The 18337-nt window shown below is 30.9% G+C and overlaps 4 protein-coding genes across 11 annotated transcripts; 2 read left to right on the forward strand and 2 right to left on the reverse strand.

Moving 5' to 3' along the window:
* Nucleotides 1-874: 874 nt before the first annotated feature.
* LOC124490906 (uncharacterized) lies at nucleotides 875-5949 on the forward strand. Of its 6 annotated transcripts, none has more exons than XM_075730717.1 (9): nucleotides 875-1298; nucleotides 1443-1818; nucleotides 2952-3078; nucleotides 3451-3525; nucleotides 3765-4096; nucleotides 4245-4340; nucleotides 4837-4908; nucleotides 5002-5120; nucleotides 5176-5949. In XM_075730717.1, the coding sequence occupies exons 3-9, from the start codon at nucleotides 3059-3061 to the stop codon at nucleotides 5536-5538; spliced, it is 1077 nt and encodes a 358-aa protein (XP_075586832.1). In that variant the 5' UTR covers nucleotides 875-1298; nucleotides 1443-1818; nucleotides 2952-3058; the 3' UTR covers nucleotides 5539-5949. The 6 variants fall into 6 exon arrangements, with proteins under 6 accessions (XP_075586832.1, XP_075586831.1, XP_046909438.1 ...); XM_075730716.1 differs by having other exon boundaries at nucleotides 881-1298; nucleotides 1443-1603; XM_075730718.1 differs by having other exon boundaries at nucleotides 1116-1351; nucleotides 1443-1603.
* Nucleotides 5878-10188, reverse strand: LOC124500271 (uncharacterized). Of its 3 annotated transcripts, none has more exons than XM_047064327.2 (5): nucleotides 9955-10188; nucleotides 9465-9754; nucleotides 9222-9355; nucleotides 8381-8596; nucleotides 5878-8318 (listed from the first exon to the last, which is right to left on the reverse strand). In XM_047064327.2, the coding sequence occupies exons 2-5, from the start codon at nucleotides 9500-9502 to the stop codon at nucleotides 6160-6162; spliced, it is 2547 nt and encodes an 848-aa protein (XP_046920283.2). In that variant the 5' UTR covers nucleotides 9503-9754; nucleotides 9955-10188; the 3' UTR covers nucleotides 5878-6159. The 3 variants fall into 3 exon arrangements, with proteins under 3 accessions (XP_046920283.2, XP_075586828.1, XP_075586829.1); XM_075730713.1 differs by having other exon boundaries at nucleotides 9444-9754; XM_075730714.1 differs by lacking the exons at nucleotides 9222-9355; nucleotides 9465-9754; nucleotides 9955-10188 and adding an exon at nucleotides 8666-8868.
* A 201-nt stretch (nucleotides 10189-10389) lies between these two features.
* Nucleotides 10390-12886, forward strand: LOC124500272 (RCC1 and BTB domain-containing protein 1). Its single transcript, XM_075730715.1, has 5 exons — nucleotides 10390-10432; nucleotides 10558-10601; nucleotides 10655-10914; nucleotides 10980-11112; nucleotides 11191-12886. The coding sequence occupies exon 5, from the start codon at nucleotides 11590-11592 to the stop codon at nucleotides 12841-12843; it is 1254 nt and encodes a 417-aa protein (XP_075586830.1). The 5' UTR covers nucleotides 10390-10432; nucleotides 10558-10601; nucleotides 10655-10914; nucleotides 10980-11112; nucleotides 11191-11589; the 3' UTR covers nucleotides 12844-12886.
* On the reverse strand, nucleotides 12870-17922 carry LOC124500270 (uncharacterized). Its single transcript, XM_047064326.2, has 4 exons — nucleotides 16443-17922; nucleotides 15904-16383; nucleotides 13786-15843; nucleotides 12870-13715 (listed from the first exon to the last, which is right to left on the reverse strand). The coding sequence occupies exons 1-4, from the start codon at nucleotides 17497-17499 to the stop codon at nucleotides 13039-13041; spliced, it is 4272 nt and encodes a 1423-aa protein (XP_046920282.1). The 5' UTR covers nucleotides 17500-17922; the 3' UTR covers nucleotides 12870-13038.
* Nucleotides 17923-18337: the final 415 nt, after the last annotated feature.

An 18337-nucleotide genomic window follows, 5' to 3' on the forward strand; every position in this document is an offset into this window, starting at 1 on the left:
AAAATTTTGAAAAATACAATCATCATCATCATCATCATTATTCATTGCAAAAAAAACACTAATGTGGCAAATATGTTAATAAAAGTGGAAAAAAAAATAAAATCACGGAAAAAACCTGTATGAATTCTTGTTGTTTTCATTTTGGGCCGCAAAAAAAAAATTTATTCTCTCCAAAATGACATCTCATGTATGTTCAGTGCAAAATGGGAATAAAAAAGAATTTCAAATAAGAATCAAAAATAGCTTGCCAAAATAACATATGAAAGAAAAATTTCTAAATAACCGACTGACTGATTATATGATTGGCTGAATACATTTATTCGTTTTTTTTCTACAATCATCATCATCAATGACATATTATTTTGGCATCAATTTGTCAACAACAACAACAACGACCCGAAAATGGAATATAACTAATCTATCTATTGCAGTAGTCAGCATTTGTCTAGTAGTATGTGTGTGTGCGTGTGTGTGTGTGTGTAGCAACCTGCAGCCAACCGAATCGTCAATGAGGGGGGGGGGGAAAAAGTAAAACAACAAATTAATGAATGAATGAATTTGACAAAAATTCAATGAAAAAAAATAACTGTAAAAACAGATTAATAATAAACAAAACTGTATCGAATAAAAATGAATGAAAGATTCTGTCTTTTTTTTTACTCTTCAACAAATAAATCGCTGATAGTGGTATAAAAATTTAAAGTCATCATGATGATGATGATCACACACACACACACACACAGACACTTCACCCCTCAACCAGTATTTTGTATCCACAAAATCATCAAAAATTCACGTTTTTTTTTCTCTATTTTGGCTTCCCCCTTTTTTTTCATTCATCCATTTATTCATCATCATCCAAACACCACCCCACACACACACACATACATACACACAAGAATTCACAAGACATCAACATCATCGACAACTACCTAAACTATTTCAGTTGATTTTTACATTTTTTTTCTTGTTTGTTTGTTTGTTTCGAATTCTTATTTGTTTTTGTTTTTTTTTTTTTTTTTTTTTTTTTGGTTATGTTATTGGTTAACATCCAAAACAGAAATAACTGAACAACAACAACAACAACAAAAAACAGGGCAAAAAAAAATGCAAAAAAAACAACTGCTGTTAGGTCACAAGTTATATTCACACACACACACACACACATTCAAATGTTGTAAACGAAAAAAAAACAGACAAAATACACATTTGCTTGGATACAAAAGAATTGAATATTTGTTCAAGGGGAATAATCATCATTATCAACATTTTTTTGAAAGTCATTCATTCATATAGTAGTAAGTTTCTTTTTTTTCTGAATATTTATTTTTTCCCAAAAATAATTAAATAGGTAATCGATTCCCATTCAATATCCGGTGGTGGTGGAAACTATTTTCACTTTTTTTGTTTTGTTTTGTTTTGTTTTGTTTGTGTATATGTAGGTGTTTTTGTTTCGCATGATTCGATTTGTTTTTTTTGTTCTATTTAAATTGTGATCAATTAATTAATTAAACGACTAATTAAAAATTGAAGAACAATTTTAATTTTGTGAATTTTTTTTTATCAACAAAATAATATCAACTATATAGTGTTTTTGTCGTGTGTAAGTGTGTTTTTGTGTGTGTGTGTGTGTGTGTGTATAATTGGCTATTTTGTTCCAAACAACAACACATTCCCATTCTATTGTTCCACCGTTATTATCCATTGAATCCAGCTCCAGAATCCATTCAAAATTGATTCATCCACAAACAGCACCTATTTCCTATTGCTTTTTTTAATGTTTTCATTTTCTCACAATCGTTTCATTCGTGGCTAGAGGTGTGTATGGCTTGTTTGTTTTTTTTTTGTTTGGAAATATCATTCATGTAAAAATTTGTTGGCTTCTCAAATGTGCTATTTTTTTACATAAACATTTCATTATAATAAACTCAAGAATCCATCAAAAAAAAAATCCAGAACTCCAAGTAATAGAATAATTCACAAAATGAGTGGGGTTAGGTAGATATAGAAATCGAATCTTTAATCTAATCATGACTGAATATATTCATAAAGTGAATATATATGAAATCAAATCATGAAAGTAGTGTGAATTGGATTTTTGTTTTCTTTTACATTTATTTTTTTATCCAGATATTTTTTTTTTTGATGGATGGCATTTTCTTTTTCTGGTTTGTCATCCAGTGTTTTTTTTTCATTTGGTTCTGTTTTTCATTTACCATATCTCTCTCTCTCTCTCTCTCTGTGTGTGTTTTCCAATCTCATTTACATGATTACATGATTATGAAAAAATTACTAAAATCCAATAAATTTTTTACATTCCCCAAAAAATTATTCATGATTTTTTTTTCTGTTACATTTGGCGTCATAAAGGTTGTTCAGAATGTAAATCCTTTTTTTTCACATTCATTATCAATTTATGTATTTCTAAGAGTGTAGAATTTTGAAAAACATTCGAAAAAAAGCAATCCATATTTTTGGTGTTCATACTACTTTTTCCTTATACAATTCACCGAATATTTGCCTAAATGTCTAAATTCGAATCTATCTATGTATGTATATATATAGTGTTTATGTTTCATCATCACCATCATATTGTTTATATAATATTCAATCCATTTGCAATCAATCCTAGCAATATTTTTACACGTTTTAAGCTTTTTTTTTAAATTTATTTATCCTTTCATCGAATGTTTGCGTGTCTTACTCGACGACGACGACGACGATGATCATCATTTCAAAGTCGACGATCAATTTCAATTTTCGTTGTTCTGTAAATCCAATTGTTTGAATTTTTTCTTTTCACATCTTCTCTCCCCTAGATTATGTGATTGAAAATAGTAATATCGAATGATTTATATATATGTTTAAATTGAATTGAATCTTTTCTTTTTTTTATTGAAAATTTGTTTCATGTTGTTTTCTTTATTTTTCATTTTTGTTTGTTCAAATAGATAGTTCTCATCTAGATTATTATCGTCTTTATCAACAACAACAACAACAACAACATCATCATCATCACTAAACCCTCTCTCTCTCTCTCTCTCTCTATCGAACAGAAATGGCGAAATTCAATATCAAGTAAGTGTTGTCAACAAAAGCAGAATGTTTTTATTTATAAAAAAAAAATAATCCGATGAATGAATGTATGTGGAATTCCAAGTATTGACAACGTATAATTCAAATTTACGGCCGGAAATGTTAAAATAAAAAAAAAGATTTCAATCATATCTAATAGAATCATACATATATCATATTTCATAAATAATATTCGATATTGTAATATTGAAGAGATTGAAAATATTATCGGCAAAAATCGGATTTTGTTGTTGTTGATTTTTTTTGTGAAAACAAAAAATTTATCTGCTAGTTTTGTTTTGATTAAATTGAATTAAATTCAAAAGAAAACATGTATCAAATATTGATCATCATCATTTATTATTATTATTATAGGGAGATGCACATTTTTGGCATGGGTAATCCATTGCTTGACATTACGGCGACAGTTGATAATGCTTTTCTTGAAAAGTAAGAATTTTTTTTATCATTAAATTAAATTACTATCATTAAATAGAACAAGAATTGATGCTGACACGTCGAAGATGAGCTCGTTAATTCTTGTTGTTTGTTTATACAATGCAAGTACTTTTATTTGCAAAGTTTAAACCGGGTTATTTTGAAAAAAGTTTACTCACACACTAAACGACATAATGAATTAGCAGAATAGGATGTTATGAATTTTTTTTTGTTTTTTTCCACAAATATAGATATGGATTACCGAAAAATTCGGCCATATTAGCCGAAGCTAAACATGAACCGATGTATGAAGAGGTAATTAATAAATATGAGATTGAATATTCAGCAGGTGGTGCAACACAGAATACGATGCGGTATTGTCAATGGGTTGTTGGTAAAAATCTACAATTAACAACATTTATCGGTGCCGTTGGTAATGATTATTTTGGTAAAATAATGGAACAAAAAGCCAAAGATGATGGTGTTAATGTACATTATCAAAAAGTTGATGATGCTCTTACCGGTACCTGTGCCGTATTGCTTAATAATAATGGCAAATATCGTTCACTTTGTGCTTATCTTGGTATTTATTATTCTCAATTATTATTTGTCCAAATATTCATACGAAATTCTTTATCTTTCCCATTTTATTATGTTTCATCTTCCGACAAACGGCATTTTTCTGGTGTTCATCTTATTTTCAAAATATATTCCATTTCATTTCATTTTAGGTGCTTGTAAAAAATTCGATAAACATTTTCTTCTATCCAATTCGGTATTTGTGGAAAAGGCTAAACTTTATTACATTAGTGGTCATATGTTGCCAGGTAAATATGCTTTTTGTGTGTGTGTGTGTGTGTGTATTTGTTCACCTTTGAAGAAAATTTTGTTTTTTTTCTGTTTGTTGATATCTAATAACATTGACAGTTTATAGTTGAAATGACGTGAATCGAAAACCATTAACCATTATTTTTTTTTCTTCCAAATTTATTAAGATAAATTAAAAATTGACCATTTCTTTGAAATGAAAGGGCGATGATGTTGTGTTGAATTGAAAATATAAATAATTAAAGTTTTTGACGTTTCATTTTTTTTCTTGAATTCTGATCAAATAACAATGGGTGTAACTCAAAGTTTATTTCATAAAATAAACAGTGAAGAAGAAAAATTGTTTACCATGGTATACCAATGTCAATGTAAATGTTAAGTGTGTTTGCGTGTGTTCGTGTTATATGGTGAATTTGAGAAAAAAGGAAGGAAAATTCAGGAAATATTTTTTTAAAATTCTTAACGAAAATCTTTTTTTTCATTTATTTAAAATAGTATCACATGAAAGTTGTATGCATATTGCACAACATTCAATGGATTGGGGTAAAGATTTTTTCTTCAATCTAGGTATGTATAATAATAAGAATGAAAATAAATTCCAATTTCTATTCACTTTTTATCTTCTTTCTCACCTTTTTTTTTCTTTATCAATCAATTTAGCTGCTCCATATGTAACACAAAAATGTCAAAAAGAATTGGAAAAATTAATGACATATGTTGATTTTTTCTTTGCCAATCTGGATGAAGCCCTTGCATTTGCCACAATGAAAGGATACACTGTAAGTTATTCTGATGAATATTTTTGTTTAAAATTACATTTTCATTTATTACTAGACAAAAGATCCGAAAGAAATCGCCAAACTTATTGCTAAAGAACCGAAACAAAAATACAATAATCCACGCATACCAAGCCAATATAAAGCTGGCCGTGTTGTTGTCATTACACAATCGGAAAATCCGGTCATCATGTTTAAATCCGATTGGTCCGATGTAAAAGAATTCCCCGTACCACAATTATCAGAAAAGGAATTAAAAGATACAAATGGTGCTGGTGATGCATTTACCGGTGGTTTTTTGGCCATGTATATTTGGGGTAAACCATTGGAACAATGTATTAATTGCGCTATTTATTGTGCAACTGAATGTGTTAAACAACAAGGCTGTACATTGCCTAAAACCATGTCTTATAAATTCTGAACAAACTAAATCAACAAGATATATATAAGATTAAGATTATGATTGACCGTAACCAAAAAAACAAAACAAAAAAAATGGTATCTAATATCTAAATCGTAACTAAATTCGAATATATCCATGACCCCACCCAAATGTTTATCAAGACCAATACAAAAAAAATAAATGAATGATTCCCATTACCCATTGATAAAAATGGAAATAACCAGTTTCCTCAAAAGATATAAAAACAATCAATTTTATCAGTCCATCAGATGAACGCACCACTTATTACACAGACACCAAATGAATCGTACATTTGATTGATAATCTTAAACGTTAATCAAAAAAGACGAAAAAGAGTTCAATGGACAATGATTTCTATATTTAATTACACGTTGTTGTGAATGAATAAAAAAAAGTCGAAAAAACATATGATGATTTGTGTTGTAATTAATTGAATTGTGTAAATTATTAAAACACACACATGTGGTCAGATTGAAATGATAATAATGAAAAAAAAATGTTTGACATTATTATATATGACAAAATAATATAATACAAAATTATCATCATCATCATCATCATTGATGATGAAATCAAATCAAGGTTAGGTTATTTTTTGGTTTGATGATCGATTTGTAATCAATTCGTAATCCATTCATAATGATTGAACCGATTCAATTGTTTCAGAAAATTCGATGTCAATTGCAATAAACGATTTAATCGTATCAATTCTTCTTGTGTTTTTGAACGTGGCCTTTGAAATAATCGACTATGTTGATGTGGCTGTTCCATTGGTCGTAATATTTCTGATAATGTTATTATCTCTTTCGATATACGATCACGATATTGTTCGAGTGCTAATAATAATCCATGTTGAATATTTCGTCGTTCATTCGAAATTTGACAACGATAATGATTTAAACGAAACATTCGTTGCCATAATGTATGTATATGTTGTGGTAATAATTGTGACCATTGTGATTCGATACGTTGTTCATCATTATCCATATCGAATGAATGTGACCACCGATCACAAGGTTTTATTTGTGTATTCCAACCTTCATTATTGGATGGCCAGAAACGCATCCAAAACGGTATGTTCGATGGTCGACCATTTGATTGTGTTGGATTACGCGAAGGTATCGTTTTGGACGGACCAATTGTCGTCATCGTTTTGGTGGAAATCGTTGGCATCATTGTTGTTGTTTTTGTAGCCGTCGTTGTGGATTGATCCCAATCTGAGACGGTTGAAGCCGATGATGATGATTGGTCAGTTTTGGCAACAGGTGAAACTGTTGTCATCGGTACTCGTTCTTCTACTGATGGTGATACCATAGTTGTCGATAAAGTAGTTGTTGGCTCTTCTGTTTCCATTATGACTGGAGCTTCTGTTGTTGTTGTCGATATTGTAATTATTTCGACCTTATTAGTTGTAGGTTGTTCATTAGCTCTTGATTCATTGTCACCTTCGATTACAGATATTTCAGTTGTTGTAGGAATCGAATCTGTCGCTAGTTCTGTAAGAATCGATTGTGTCGTAGTTGTGGTCGATGAAATAGGTTCCAACGGTGATGTTACATCCGGTTCTTCCATTAACCGAGTGGTCATTCCCATATCGATGGTATGTGAAGAAATGGCTTGATCGGTAATAAACTCTTGATCCACTTCTTCATTAGCCATAGTTGTCACCGTCTCAGTTATTGACATTTCATCTTCCGGTGCAATTACAGTCGAAGAATCGACACCATTATTCTGATCAAATGATGGAGGCATTTGTCGATCAATATCAAGACTGTTTATCTCTGTTTTTGGTTCCACATCTTTTGACATTGATGTCGTTGATGCTGGTGATTGAGTAGAAAATGCTGTTGCTGGTTGTTCGTAATTTGTTGTTCCATCCATTCCCGAAGTAGTCGTTATGAGAGTTGTGACTTCATCGACCGGTGTCGCCGTCGTCGTTACAGTCGAATATGGTGGCATTTCCGTATCCATGCGTAATTCTGTTGTCGTTTGCATTGGGAAAGGTGTCGTGGTCATCAAGTTAAAATCTGTGATCAATGAATTTTCAGTTGTAGTAATCGGAGCTTGTAGTTCTGTAGTTTCATCTATTGAATTGACCGTGGTCATTGATTCGGGAGATAATGTCGAGATTTCCGAAGTCGCTGTCCGTTCTATGGTTTGAGTAGTAGTTATATCAAAAACATTCATCGTAGTTGATTCTTGTTCATCTTCAGTCGATGATGATTTATCATCAGATGAGGTGATTGAGATATCGGTCGAAATCGATGAAGTTGATGAACTTGATAGCTCAGTAGTATCCATAGTAGATTCAGAACTGGAAATACCAGCATCACTCATGGTTGTCATTTGATCATCGATCATCGTAGTCGTAGAATCATTAATCGGTTCAGGTGTTGATGATGATGATGGTCCAGGTACATTCTCTGTTATTGTCATTACGGATTCCTGATCAACCGTCGTAGATGGCATCAAAGTCCATGATTCTTCCATGACAGTAGAGATTGTACTTGGCAATGTTGTCATTGGAATTTCAAAATCAACTGATGAATCTGTTCTATCCACTGGTGGTAATGATGATGATTCAGTAGTGGAATAATCAGGCGTTAGATTATCAACATCAAATGATGGAGTATTCGATTCTTCAGTTGTACTTGCTACTGTCGATGACTGCTGCTCAACATCAGTCGATGGAATTGAATTTTCATTTCGATCTTCAACGGAAATAATAATCGATGATTCTGTTGTCGATGTCGATGATGGCAAAGTTGGATTTGAATCTAATGTATAATAGAAATGATTATAATTATTTTTAAGATTAAGATTTTTTAGAAAAACATACAAGATTCCATCGGAAACGAAGTCAAAGTTGTCAATGAAGTCGAAATAGTAGTGGTAGTAGTAGTAGTTAGCTCTTCATCCGGAATAGGTAATTCGACACGTTGTCCCAAAGAACGAACATCGATTTGATCGATATTGGATTCTTCGGCATCATCATAATTCTCATTATTATTATCTGAATCGATGACAAAATGTTCTTGTTCATTTATCGTAAACACTGTGAAAAAGAAAAAATAGGATTAGAATGGAAAAAGATTTTCTCACAAAAATGTTTCAATAAACCTACATGGAAATGTGACTGAAAAATTAATGAAAAAAACATTGACAATAAAGATGACAACAAAAAATTGATTCATAGCTGAAGAATAAGATAAACGAAATCAAAGAAACATGTGAAATAGAATTCCCTAATCGATCGGTTGAAAATTGAATACGAAGAAATTAGGATTTCAACTGTGTGTTTGTGTGAGTGTTAGCGTGTTTTCACTGGTTATGGTCCAAGTAATAATGGAAAATCCAAACAAAAAAAAATGTAATGATCATAATTTATATATATGAAAAAAAAACTTGTTTCTTGTGGTTTTTTTTCAGCCACTAAATAATCATTACTCATCATAATTATTGAAAGTGAACAAAAAAAAAATTTTTATTCTCATCGGTATTGTTAATTGTATTGACCAGTGTACACAAAGGTCATTTCAAAAATGTGTAAAAAGAGGTAAGAATATCAAATAATAAAAAAGGTGGATCATACCAGGCACACACTCAAACACAGGGTTTCAACATAATTATCAATGTTAAAAAAGGTATTTGGTTTTTTTTGTTTGAACATTTTTACTTACCAAAATTTATTAAAATTATTTTGATCGACCATAAAAATATGGCCATCAATATGGCCAATTGTATAAAATGTATTAATCGCATGAATGTTTGATAACGAAATTCAACACCAAAACGGTATCGTTGTAGTTTTGGCCTTTTTTTGTTGTTGTTGAAAACCGGAAAAAAATAGAAAAACAAATAAACAAAAAAAAAAACAGGCAATTAGAACATGATGCTTATACTTTTTAAAAATGATGATTTACAATGGAACCAGAATAAATTTAAAACGTGAAAACATCATTTTTTTTCGTTTTTCTTATGAGTTTCAATTGGAAAGTAATGACGAGAAAAAAGAAAACCAAAAAAGCTATTAATTATTGTTATATTGTATATGTGACCGTGGTCGTTGTTGCGATGATAATTATAGATTTTCACTTTGAAATTTCAGTCTAAAATATCGTCGTTGTCATCGAAGTCTTAATGACAGGAGTATTAATGTGGTGTTTATATTATTATATTATCCCCCTTTTTTCCAAATGTCACCAAACGAAGCCTGAAGCCAAAGATTTTGCCATTCATTTCGACATTTTTTTATTTTTCCAAACATTAACAGGTAAATTAAACGTAAAGAAAAGGGGAAAAAAAGAAAAATTAATTATCAATCAATCAATCAATCAATAAGAGAAATAAAATCATCAAGGCAAGGATAATTGTGTCACAAACACACACACACACACAGTTATTATTACTTACCCATAAATAATATTGATGATCAATTAAAATTCGATAATATGATAAATTAATTGAGAATTGTGCGAATTAATCACAATGGACCAAGGTCAATTATCATCAAAATATCCATAAATTGATGGAACATGTTCCACATATGACATATTCTCTATATAAACATTCGAAAATTCGAATCTTTTTCTATCTATCTAATTGATGTGATGAATTGGAAATTTAACAAAAATAAAAACAAAGTTAAAATTAATTTTGTTCTGTTTTTCTTCGTTGTTTTTGTCTTTGTTTGTCCAAAGTTGACCATGATTATGATGATGATAATTGTTGAACTTTTTGTTCACATTTTTGACACACACACACACAACAATAATGTTGAACTTTGTCGATTTGGTTGTTGTTTTTTTTTCTGTTCATCTCTCTCTCTCCCTCTCTCAATGTGTGTGTGTCTGTGTGTAATTCTTTGATTCTGATCGAGAAATTTTTCAAGGTATGTTTATTATGTTTATTTATGGAAAATAATTCGTTCCGCTTTTCGAATGTTGTTGTTGCTGTTGTTGTTGTTAATTAACTTGTGGTTTATTTTCTTATTCTTTTGTTTTTTCTTTTCCATAGTTTTTTTTTTTGGTTTTACTATTCATGCGAAAAATATTCACATGGTATGACATTGACAATATAATCAGATATATAAATCAATATCGATTTTTTGAAGGGCAAAAATGTCGAAGGCGTTTTTTAACAGATGATTATCATCATCATCATAAACATAATGATGATGATAAAGTTGAAATAAAAAAAAGAGAAATTTTTATGGACATGACCTTGACATTGAACATTATTATCCATTATTCCCATTTATTGACCAAAGTTTTCAAAATGATGATAATGATTTTTCGGGACATCGACTTTAAAAAAAAGCGCGAACACAAAAAACACAGCACGACAACAACAACAACAACAATCAAAAAAACCGTAAGCCATAAATTATTTGTCAAATTATACCTGTCACATTTTTTTTTGTTTTTGTTTTTTCATAGACAAATAGATAATTATTCTGAGATTTGTAAGAAGAAAAAAAATATTGATTGACATATCTCCGGAACTGATTGACTGATGACCCGAATTTTGATGGACAAAAGAAAAAAGATCCTATCTATAGAATCTGAAAATGTGATAAACTTTGATATTTTGTTCGTTTTATATTTGTAATATAATAGAATTTTTTTTTCTCTTTCACAATAATAATAGGGATTGTAAATGTTGGTATTTGGCCAAGACCAACTTTTCCAATGATTTGTGGCAATATGTGTGAATATACATTTGAATGGAATTCACGACGACAACATATGAATTGATGATGATGATGATGACGAAATAATATATAAGGAGCAAGGCAAAAAGATTATTCTTTTCGTTGTTGTTGACATTGAATGAATAAATGAATGAATGAATTGTAGAACAAATCTTTTACTCTTTTTTTGCCAGAAAATATTCTATATGCTAAAAATGACTGTTTGTTTTTGATTGTTATTCTGGTGATAATGTCACAGAATTTCACAATGATATTCTTCTATTGTCATTTAATCTTTTGTTTTCATTCATTCATTCATTCATAGTTTTCATCATTTTTAAATTTATTCCTTAAAAATGCCCTCAAATATGGAACCATCAACTAAATATCATCATACAACTATGGCCATATGGAAACAAGAATTTGAAACCTTTTCGACAGATTTCATTCATACAATTCAAGCATTTTGTCGTATACATTATCGAAATGATTGTGAACAAGATTGTCATCTTGGTTATATTATACATACAAAACATAAACGAACATTTATTTTTGGTGAAACATTATGTCGTTGGCTTTCATTACGTTATGATGATCCTTGTGAACTGCAAGAATTACGTACGTTGAATGGAAAAATTATCAAACAAGTTGATTATGGTCTTGATTTTTTTGTTATACTCACCACTGATGGTTGTGTATATCTGGCCAGTTCTGATCCATATTGGGAAACTGATCGACAACTCAAATGGATTGACACCGGTTCCAATCATATTGAACAGATTGCCTGTGGACATGAACATTTACTTTTATTACGTTCTGATCAACGATTAATGGCTATGGGTTGGAATGGCCTAGGTCAAACAACCGGTACGGCTGAACATTCACATCGATCATTAGTTTATACTGGATTAGAAAATGTAAAAAAAATTGCTTGTGGTTGGGCACATTCATTAGCATTAACCTATACGGGTAGAGTATATTCATGGGGCCTTAATGAATCTGGTCGTTTAGGATTGAATGATGAAATTAATCGTAATACACCCAATCTTATTGAATTCGAGTGTGATGAACAATCATATCAAATTAAGGATTTTGTTGCCGGTGCTGCACATACATTATTCCTGATGGAAAACGGTACTGTATATGGTTGTGGATGGAATGATAATGGTGAGCTTGGATCACCTGATTTTGATCAATACGAATTATCACCAATACGATTACCGATTGAAAATGTAAAAGCCATCGCAACCGGTTGGTCATATCGTTTTACGATTGCATTCACTAACGATCATCAATGTTATGTATGGGGTGAGCTAGGACAAGACACAATGGGTACAATTAGATTATATCATCCAACAAAAATTATACCCAATCTATTATCATCATCATCATCGTGGTCATTTTCAGCCATATCATCACTTTATTTTAATCCACCATTGACATTTGGTTGGTGTCAACGTTACACAATGAATAAACTAAAAGTTAAACAACCAAATTTTAATAATAAATATTCACAACAACGTATTGAATGTGATCCTGAACATGATTATGTTAATATGATGGTCAAACGTTTTTCAATCACATCTGATCATTCATTAACATTTCCTTAGAGATAGAAAAAAATAATAAAAATTGATTTGAAAAAATTTTAAATTTAAGTTATTATTGTAATCCATGAGTTAGAGAGTGAGAGAGAGAGATAGAAAAAATTGAAAATATGAGTAAAAAAAATGAATCATCATCATTTGATATATAATGTAAAAATGACTAGCAATGTGTACAATGTAAACATTTTTTGTTTTGTTTCATAATCGAATCGTTACAAAATCATCCGATGTTGATGCGGAAGACGATGATGCGGAATATGAAGATGTTGATGGCATTTTACATAACAATTTTTCTTTATGATAACATTGTATACGTTGTACACGGCTACGACGGCTATTCATTGGATTTGATTTGATTATTAATAACCATAATGCTAAACAATGATAAAATATGGCCAATATGACCAACATGGCTATACCATAAAGGAAATTTTCCATCGTATTTGGTATCATTAGCTGATAAAGAATGGATTGAATTTCATGTTCAAGACAGCGTTCACCACCATAGATTAGCCAAAAATCTGATTGATTAACGAAACGTAATATGGAAAAATATGATAATAATCGTTGAAAATAATTAAGCTGTTCAATTGGATTGAATGCATTTGAAAACATTAAAAATGTTGAAACAAATGATGCTAGACATAGTATCATTAATATAAAATGGCCATTTGTAATTAATGCAACTAAATGGCCAATTGCTTGAAAACTTATTGATGCCAATAATAGGATTAAAACTTGCCAACAATAATAATGATGTACAGAAACGATTGAATAGATATCGGTTACATAGACGAATGCCATTATGATTGGAATTAATGTTATGGTTTCGAATAGAAATTTCTGTAAATAGAATACACCACAACTATACCATCCTATGGTGAATGGGGAAAAAAATTCGTTAATATAATAAATTATTTAAAATTCGATCATCATCCCACTTACCATTATGATGTTCATTAAGAAAATATTTTAATTCATTTATAAATGTAAACATTGTTTGCATTGATAATGCTAATGTAAATAGAATCGGTACATATGCAATATAATAAATTGAATTGATAATCTGTTTTTCTTCACGAATTTTATCTGCTGTTCGATTCGCTGAACAATAGGCAAGAAAATCATCTTCAAGATTAAGACAACCACTTGGTTGATTTATATTCGAATTGAAGAAAACCACTAATGATGTACCGATTGCCATATAGATGAATATAAAAACTAACCATTCTTTCCATTGATGTCTGATGATATAATGTAAATAACGTTGTGATAGAATCCACATGGAATATAATGAAAAACGAATACGATTAAATTGTACACCATCCGGTATGGCAATCGTGTCCGTTTGAATATCTGTTTGACGAATCAATTTTTCACTTCGTTCAGCCATTTGTTGGACAATAGGATTATTACCACCAGTGCAGGAATATTTTATTAATTGTTCAATTGGAAAACGATCTCGACCACATTCAGGTACGGATATTTGATCAAGATATTCTTTGATTCGTTCGGGTTTTCCTGAATAAATACATAGGCCATCACGGGCGAGTACATAACAATGATGAAACATCATTAATAATTCGGTATTTGGTTGATGGATACTGGCAACAATACAAATATCTGGATGACGATTAACTAAATTATCTAAAGTTTGAACAACAAGTCGAGCTGAATTTGAATCCAATCCACTGGTAGGTTCATCAATACAGATCAGGTTCGGCATCTGTATCGATGTTAATTCAAGGGCAAGCGCTAAACGTTTACGTTGACCACCGGAACAATGTTGTACCATTGTATCAACAGTATCGGTTAAATCAAGTTCATTGAGTATTTTCATAGTCAATTTTTCATGATCAACAAATGTTTGATCACCAGCACCATCGAGATTTTTCATATGACAATTCTTTAGTCTTGATGCATAGATTAAAATTTGTCCAACAGTAAGGCCAGGCATTAGATGTCCAGATACTTCTTGTGTAATGAAACAAGTACGAATTGGTACATATTTACTCATATGAAATTCTGTCGAATCGGCTAATCGTGTTTTCATACGGCCATTCAATACTTTAAGCAATGATGTTTTACCCGAACCAGATGTACCCATTAATGCATTTATCGTACCGAATTGTAGCTGGCCGTTAAGATTTTTCAATATTAATCGTTTTGATCGATTAATCGATGACGATGTCTCATCATCCGACGGTACAGGTCGATTTTCATAGATTGATTGAGTTGCAAATACTGATAATGATCTCCATCCAATAATATGACGACCGCGTAAAAATTGTTGTCGATGATTATAGATGTTTTTCCCATTTATATGAGATCGATCAAGAATTGTTTGCTCTTTTTCATTTTGATTATCATCCACATGATCATAATCAATTGGAATGGAATGAGCGAAACGTTTTTGTCTTTCAGATTTCTGTACAATACGTTTATCGATGAATGTAAATCGTAAATACATTAAAATGAATGCAGCAATACGTAAAGCCGTAATATTCAATGATGAAGGCAAAAGATTTGCGTAAATGTTATCTGGATCAATATTGAAATCGTGTAACATATATGAATATTCTGATTCTGTGTCACAACGATCAATACCATAGAATGCAAATAGAACACCATCGGCTAGATAACGGATTCCTAAACAATGTGATATGATCATCAACCATGGTTTATCCATTATTTCCAATGTAATTGAAATGCCATTCATCAAAATCATATTTGAAAATACTAATTGTAGACAAATGGTCATTATTTGCATATTATCCATGAATACAAGAGCGGCTAATTGACCATATGATTGAAGATAAACCATTAGAAACCAGTAATAGAGGATAAAATGTCCAATACGATTCCAATTAAAATGATAATCATCGATGATAAAATAACCGCCGGTAAAATATATGACCATTGTTGAATTGAAAATTAATGTGCTCATCTGAGCTAATTGTCCGAATTGAAATGCAAAGAAAAATGTTGATAAACTATACCAGCCTATGTAGAAAATTAAAAAAGATTAGGGTTACGTAAATCATTTTATCTACATTTTTTTACCATTTCGATGTTCATTAATAAAAACTTTTAGCAATTCAACAAGAAAAACGGCACTAAAACCAATGGCAGAAGCGGAAATGAGTATGAATAGAACCTGTTGATATACGATATAGGTGCCGGTAAGTATACCATCTTCTAATTCATCTTGACATGTACGATTATAGCCATCAGGATCATGTGGTCGACAACCATTTGGTAAAACCATATCACTATTAGTGGCGAATCCAGCAAAAAAGACAAATAATGAATTCGCAAAAAGCATGTACAATAATTTTCTTATATCAACGATGAATATAAGTTGTAAAAGACGATACATTTGAATACAAAGATCATCTAAATTGAATGATTTTGTATGTCTAGGCATTCCGTTCGGTACTTGTACAAGATGTTCAATCATCGAATCATCATTCATCATTATCATTTCATGATTAGTTTGTTCAAGGGTATTGTTCGCTAATTCACGAACTTTTGCGTTGATACCTATTTTTAAATTTAAATTTTTTAGATTCTGAATTTAGAAAAAATCACAATAAACTTACCATTCGAAGCAATGCGAAGAAATTCTTCAATAGGTGAACGATCATCATCCATTTCCAATTGTAATGTTTGCAGTAGATATGAACGCATTAGATTTGGTTCACCCGAATAAATACAAACACCACCTTTAGCTAATATATAAAGATGATCGAATAACATTAAAATTTCCGAACTGGGTGCATGTATTGAGACCATTATTGTCAAGGAATTATTCAATGATAATCGTCGTAAACATTGCATGACTAATAATGCAGCTTCACTATCCAAACCGGTGGTTGGTTCATCAACGAATAAAAATGGTGGCTTTGATTCCAATGACATTAATTCCTGTGCAATGGCTACACGACGTTGTTCACCACCGGAACATTGTTCAAATTTTGTTTCCAGTACTCTTGAATCGAGCATTAATTCTTCCAACACCTGGCGAATATGTTGCCCGGCTTGATGACGTTGTCCGAATGGATTTTTAAAACGAAATGCATAATAAAGTAATTCTTTGACAGTGAATGAACCAAAAACTATTTCATGTACTGATTGTGGTATCGATCCTACTAATGTCATTTGCCGTTTATTTGCCATAGTACATCGTTGATCAATTATTGAACGATTTAAATAGATTTCCGTATCGGATGTTATGTTTGATTTGGAAACATTACCGGTTAAACATTTTATCAGTGAAGTTTTTCCTGCACCACTTGGTCCCAATAATGCATTCAATGAATTTTCACGTAATGAACCATTCAAACGTCTGAGGATAATTTTACGACGACGACGTGGCCAACCAATCCATGATGATCGATCACCGCCACTGCCATCATCATCAATATACCATTCATTCACTTCATAACGAAGATTTTTCCACCATAATGCAATCGGTTTTCGATTAATATCTGATGATTGTGTAACTGGTTGTTTTGGAACGCCATTTTCATTCAATATGAATGTTGTGTTAATATAGTATGATGATGATGATGATGATGATGAAGATGATGATGATGATCGTTGTTGATCTTCCAGTTCCTTCGATATCATTGTTGTTTTGTTGTTATTTTTCATCATTGGCACGTTTTTGGTGATTGATTGAAAATTGACTTGAATTTTTTTTTATGGCACATAAACAACCACCCACACATGCACACACACACTGAATAAATGAGTGATCACAAATGTTTATGTTGTATTTGTTGACTTTTGTGAAAAAAAAACAATTGATTCAATGTATTTGTGGATTTTTTTTGGTCATTCTTATGGGCATATGGAATCTTCTTCTTGGTCGTCGTCTTGTTTATATCTTATGAGGACCATAGGAAAAAAACTTTGTTGTATTTTGTTAGTAGTAGTGGCATTCAAATTTTTTCAAAAAAAAAAAAAAAAAAAGAAAAGACCGGATTTGTCACTGGTGATCGAATGATGATCGAATCGAATCGAACCAAACAAACAAACAAACGAACACATACACACACACACACACACACACACACACACACACACACACACACACATAGCAACAAATGTAAAGTTCAAATGAAAAAACCAAAGAAAAAAAATGGAAAAAAAACGGAAAAAAATTTAATGTTATGACCTCTTATTGTTATCAGTCATGGCATATAATGAGGATAATTATTTATATTCTGACAAAAAACAAATCAAAATGCCAAATACACATAAATAAATAACCAAAAAAAAAAAATTGAAACAACATTTAACGATGATAAACAACAACAACGACAACGATAGACTTTCAATCTAATCTAATCGAATTGAAACAAAAATCGAATGTTTCAAAGAAAAAAATAGTGAACGAAAAAAAAAATTGCTCCAAAGAGGAAAAAGAAAGAAAGAAAAATGAAAAAAAACAACAAACTCGACTCTCATCCGTTATCCAATTGGACGAAGA

Source organism: Dermatophagoides farinae, chromosome 4, assembly GCF_024713945.1.
Source record: "Dermatophagoides farinae isolate YC_2012a chromosome 4, ASM2471394v1, whole genome shotgun sequence".
NCBI classification, from domain to species: domain Eukaryota; kingdom Metazoa; phylum Arthropoda; class Arachnida; order Sarcoptiformes; family Pyroglyphidae; genus Dermatophagoides; species Dermatophagoides farinae.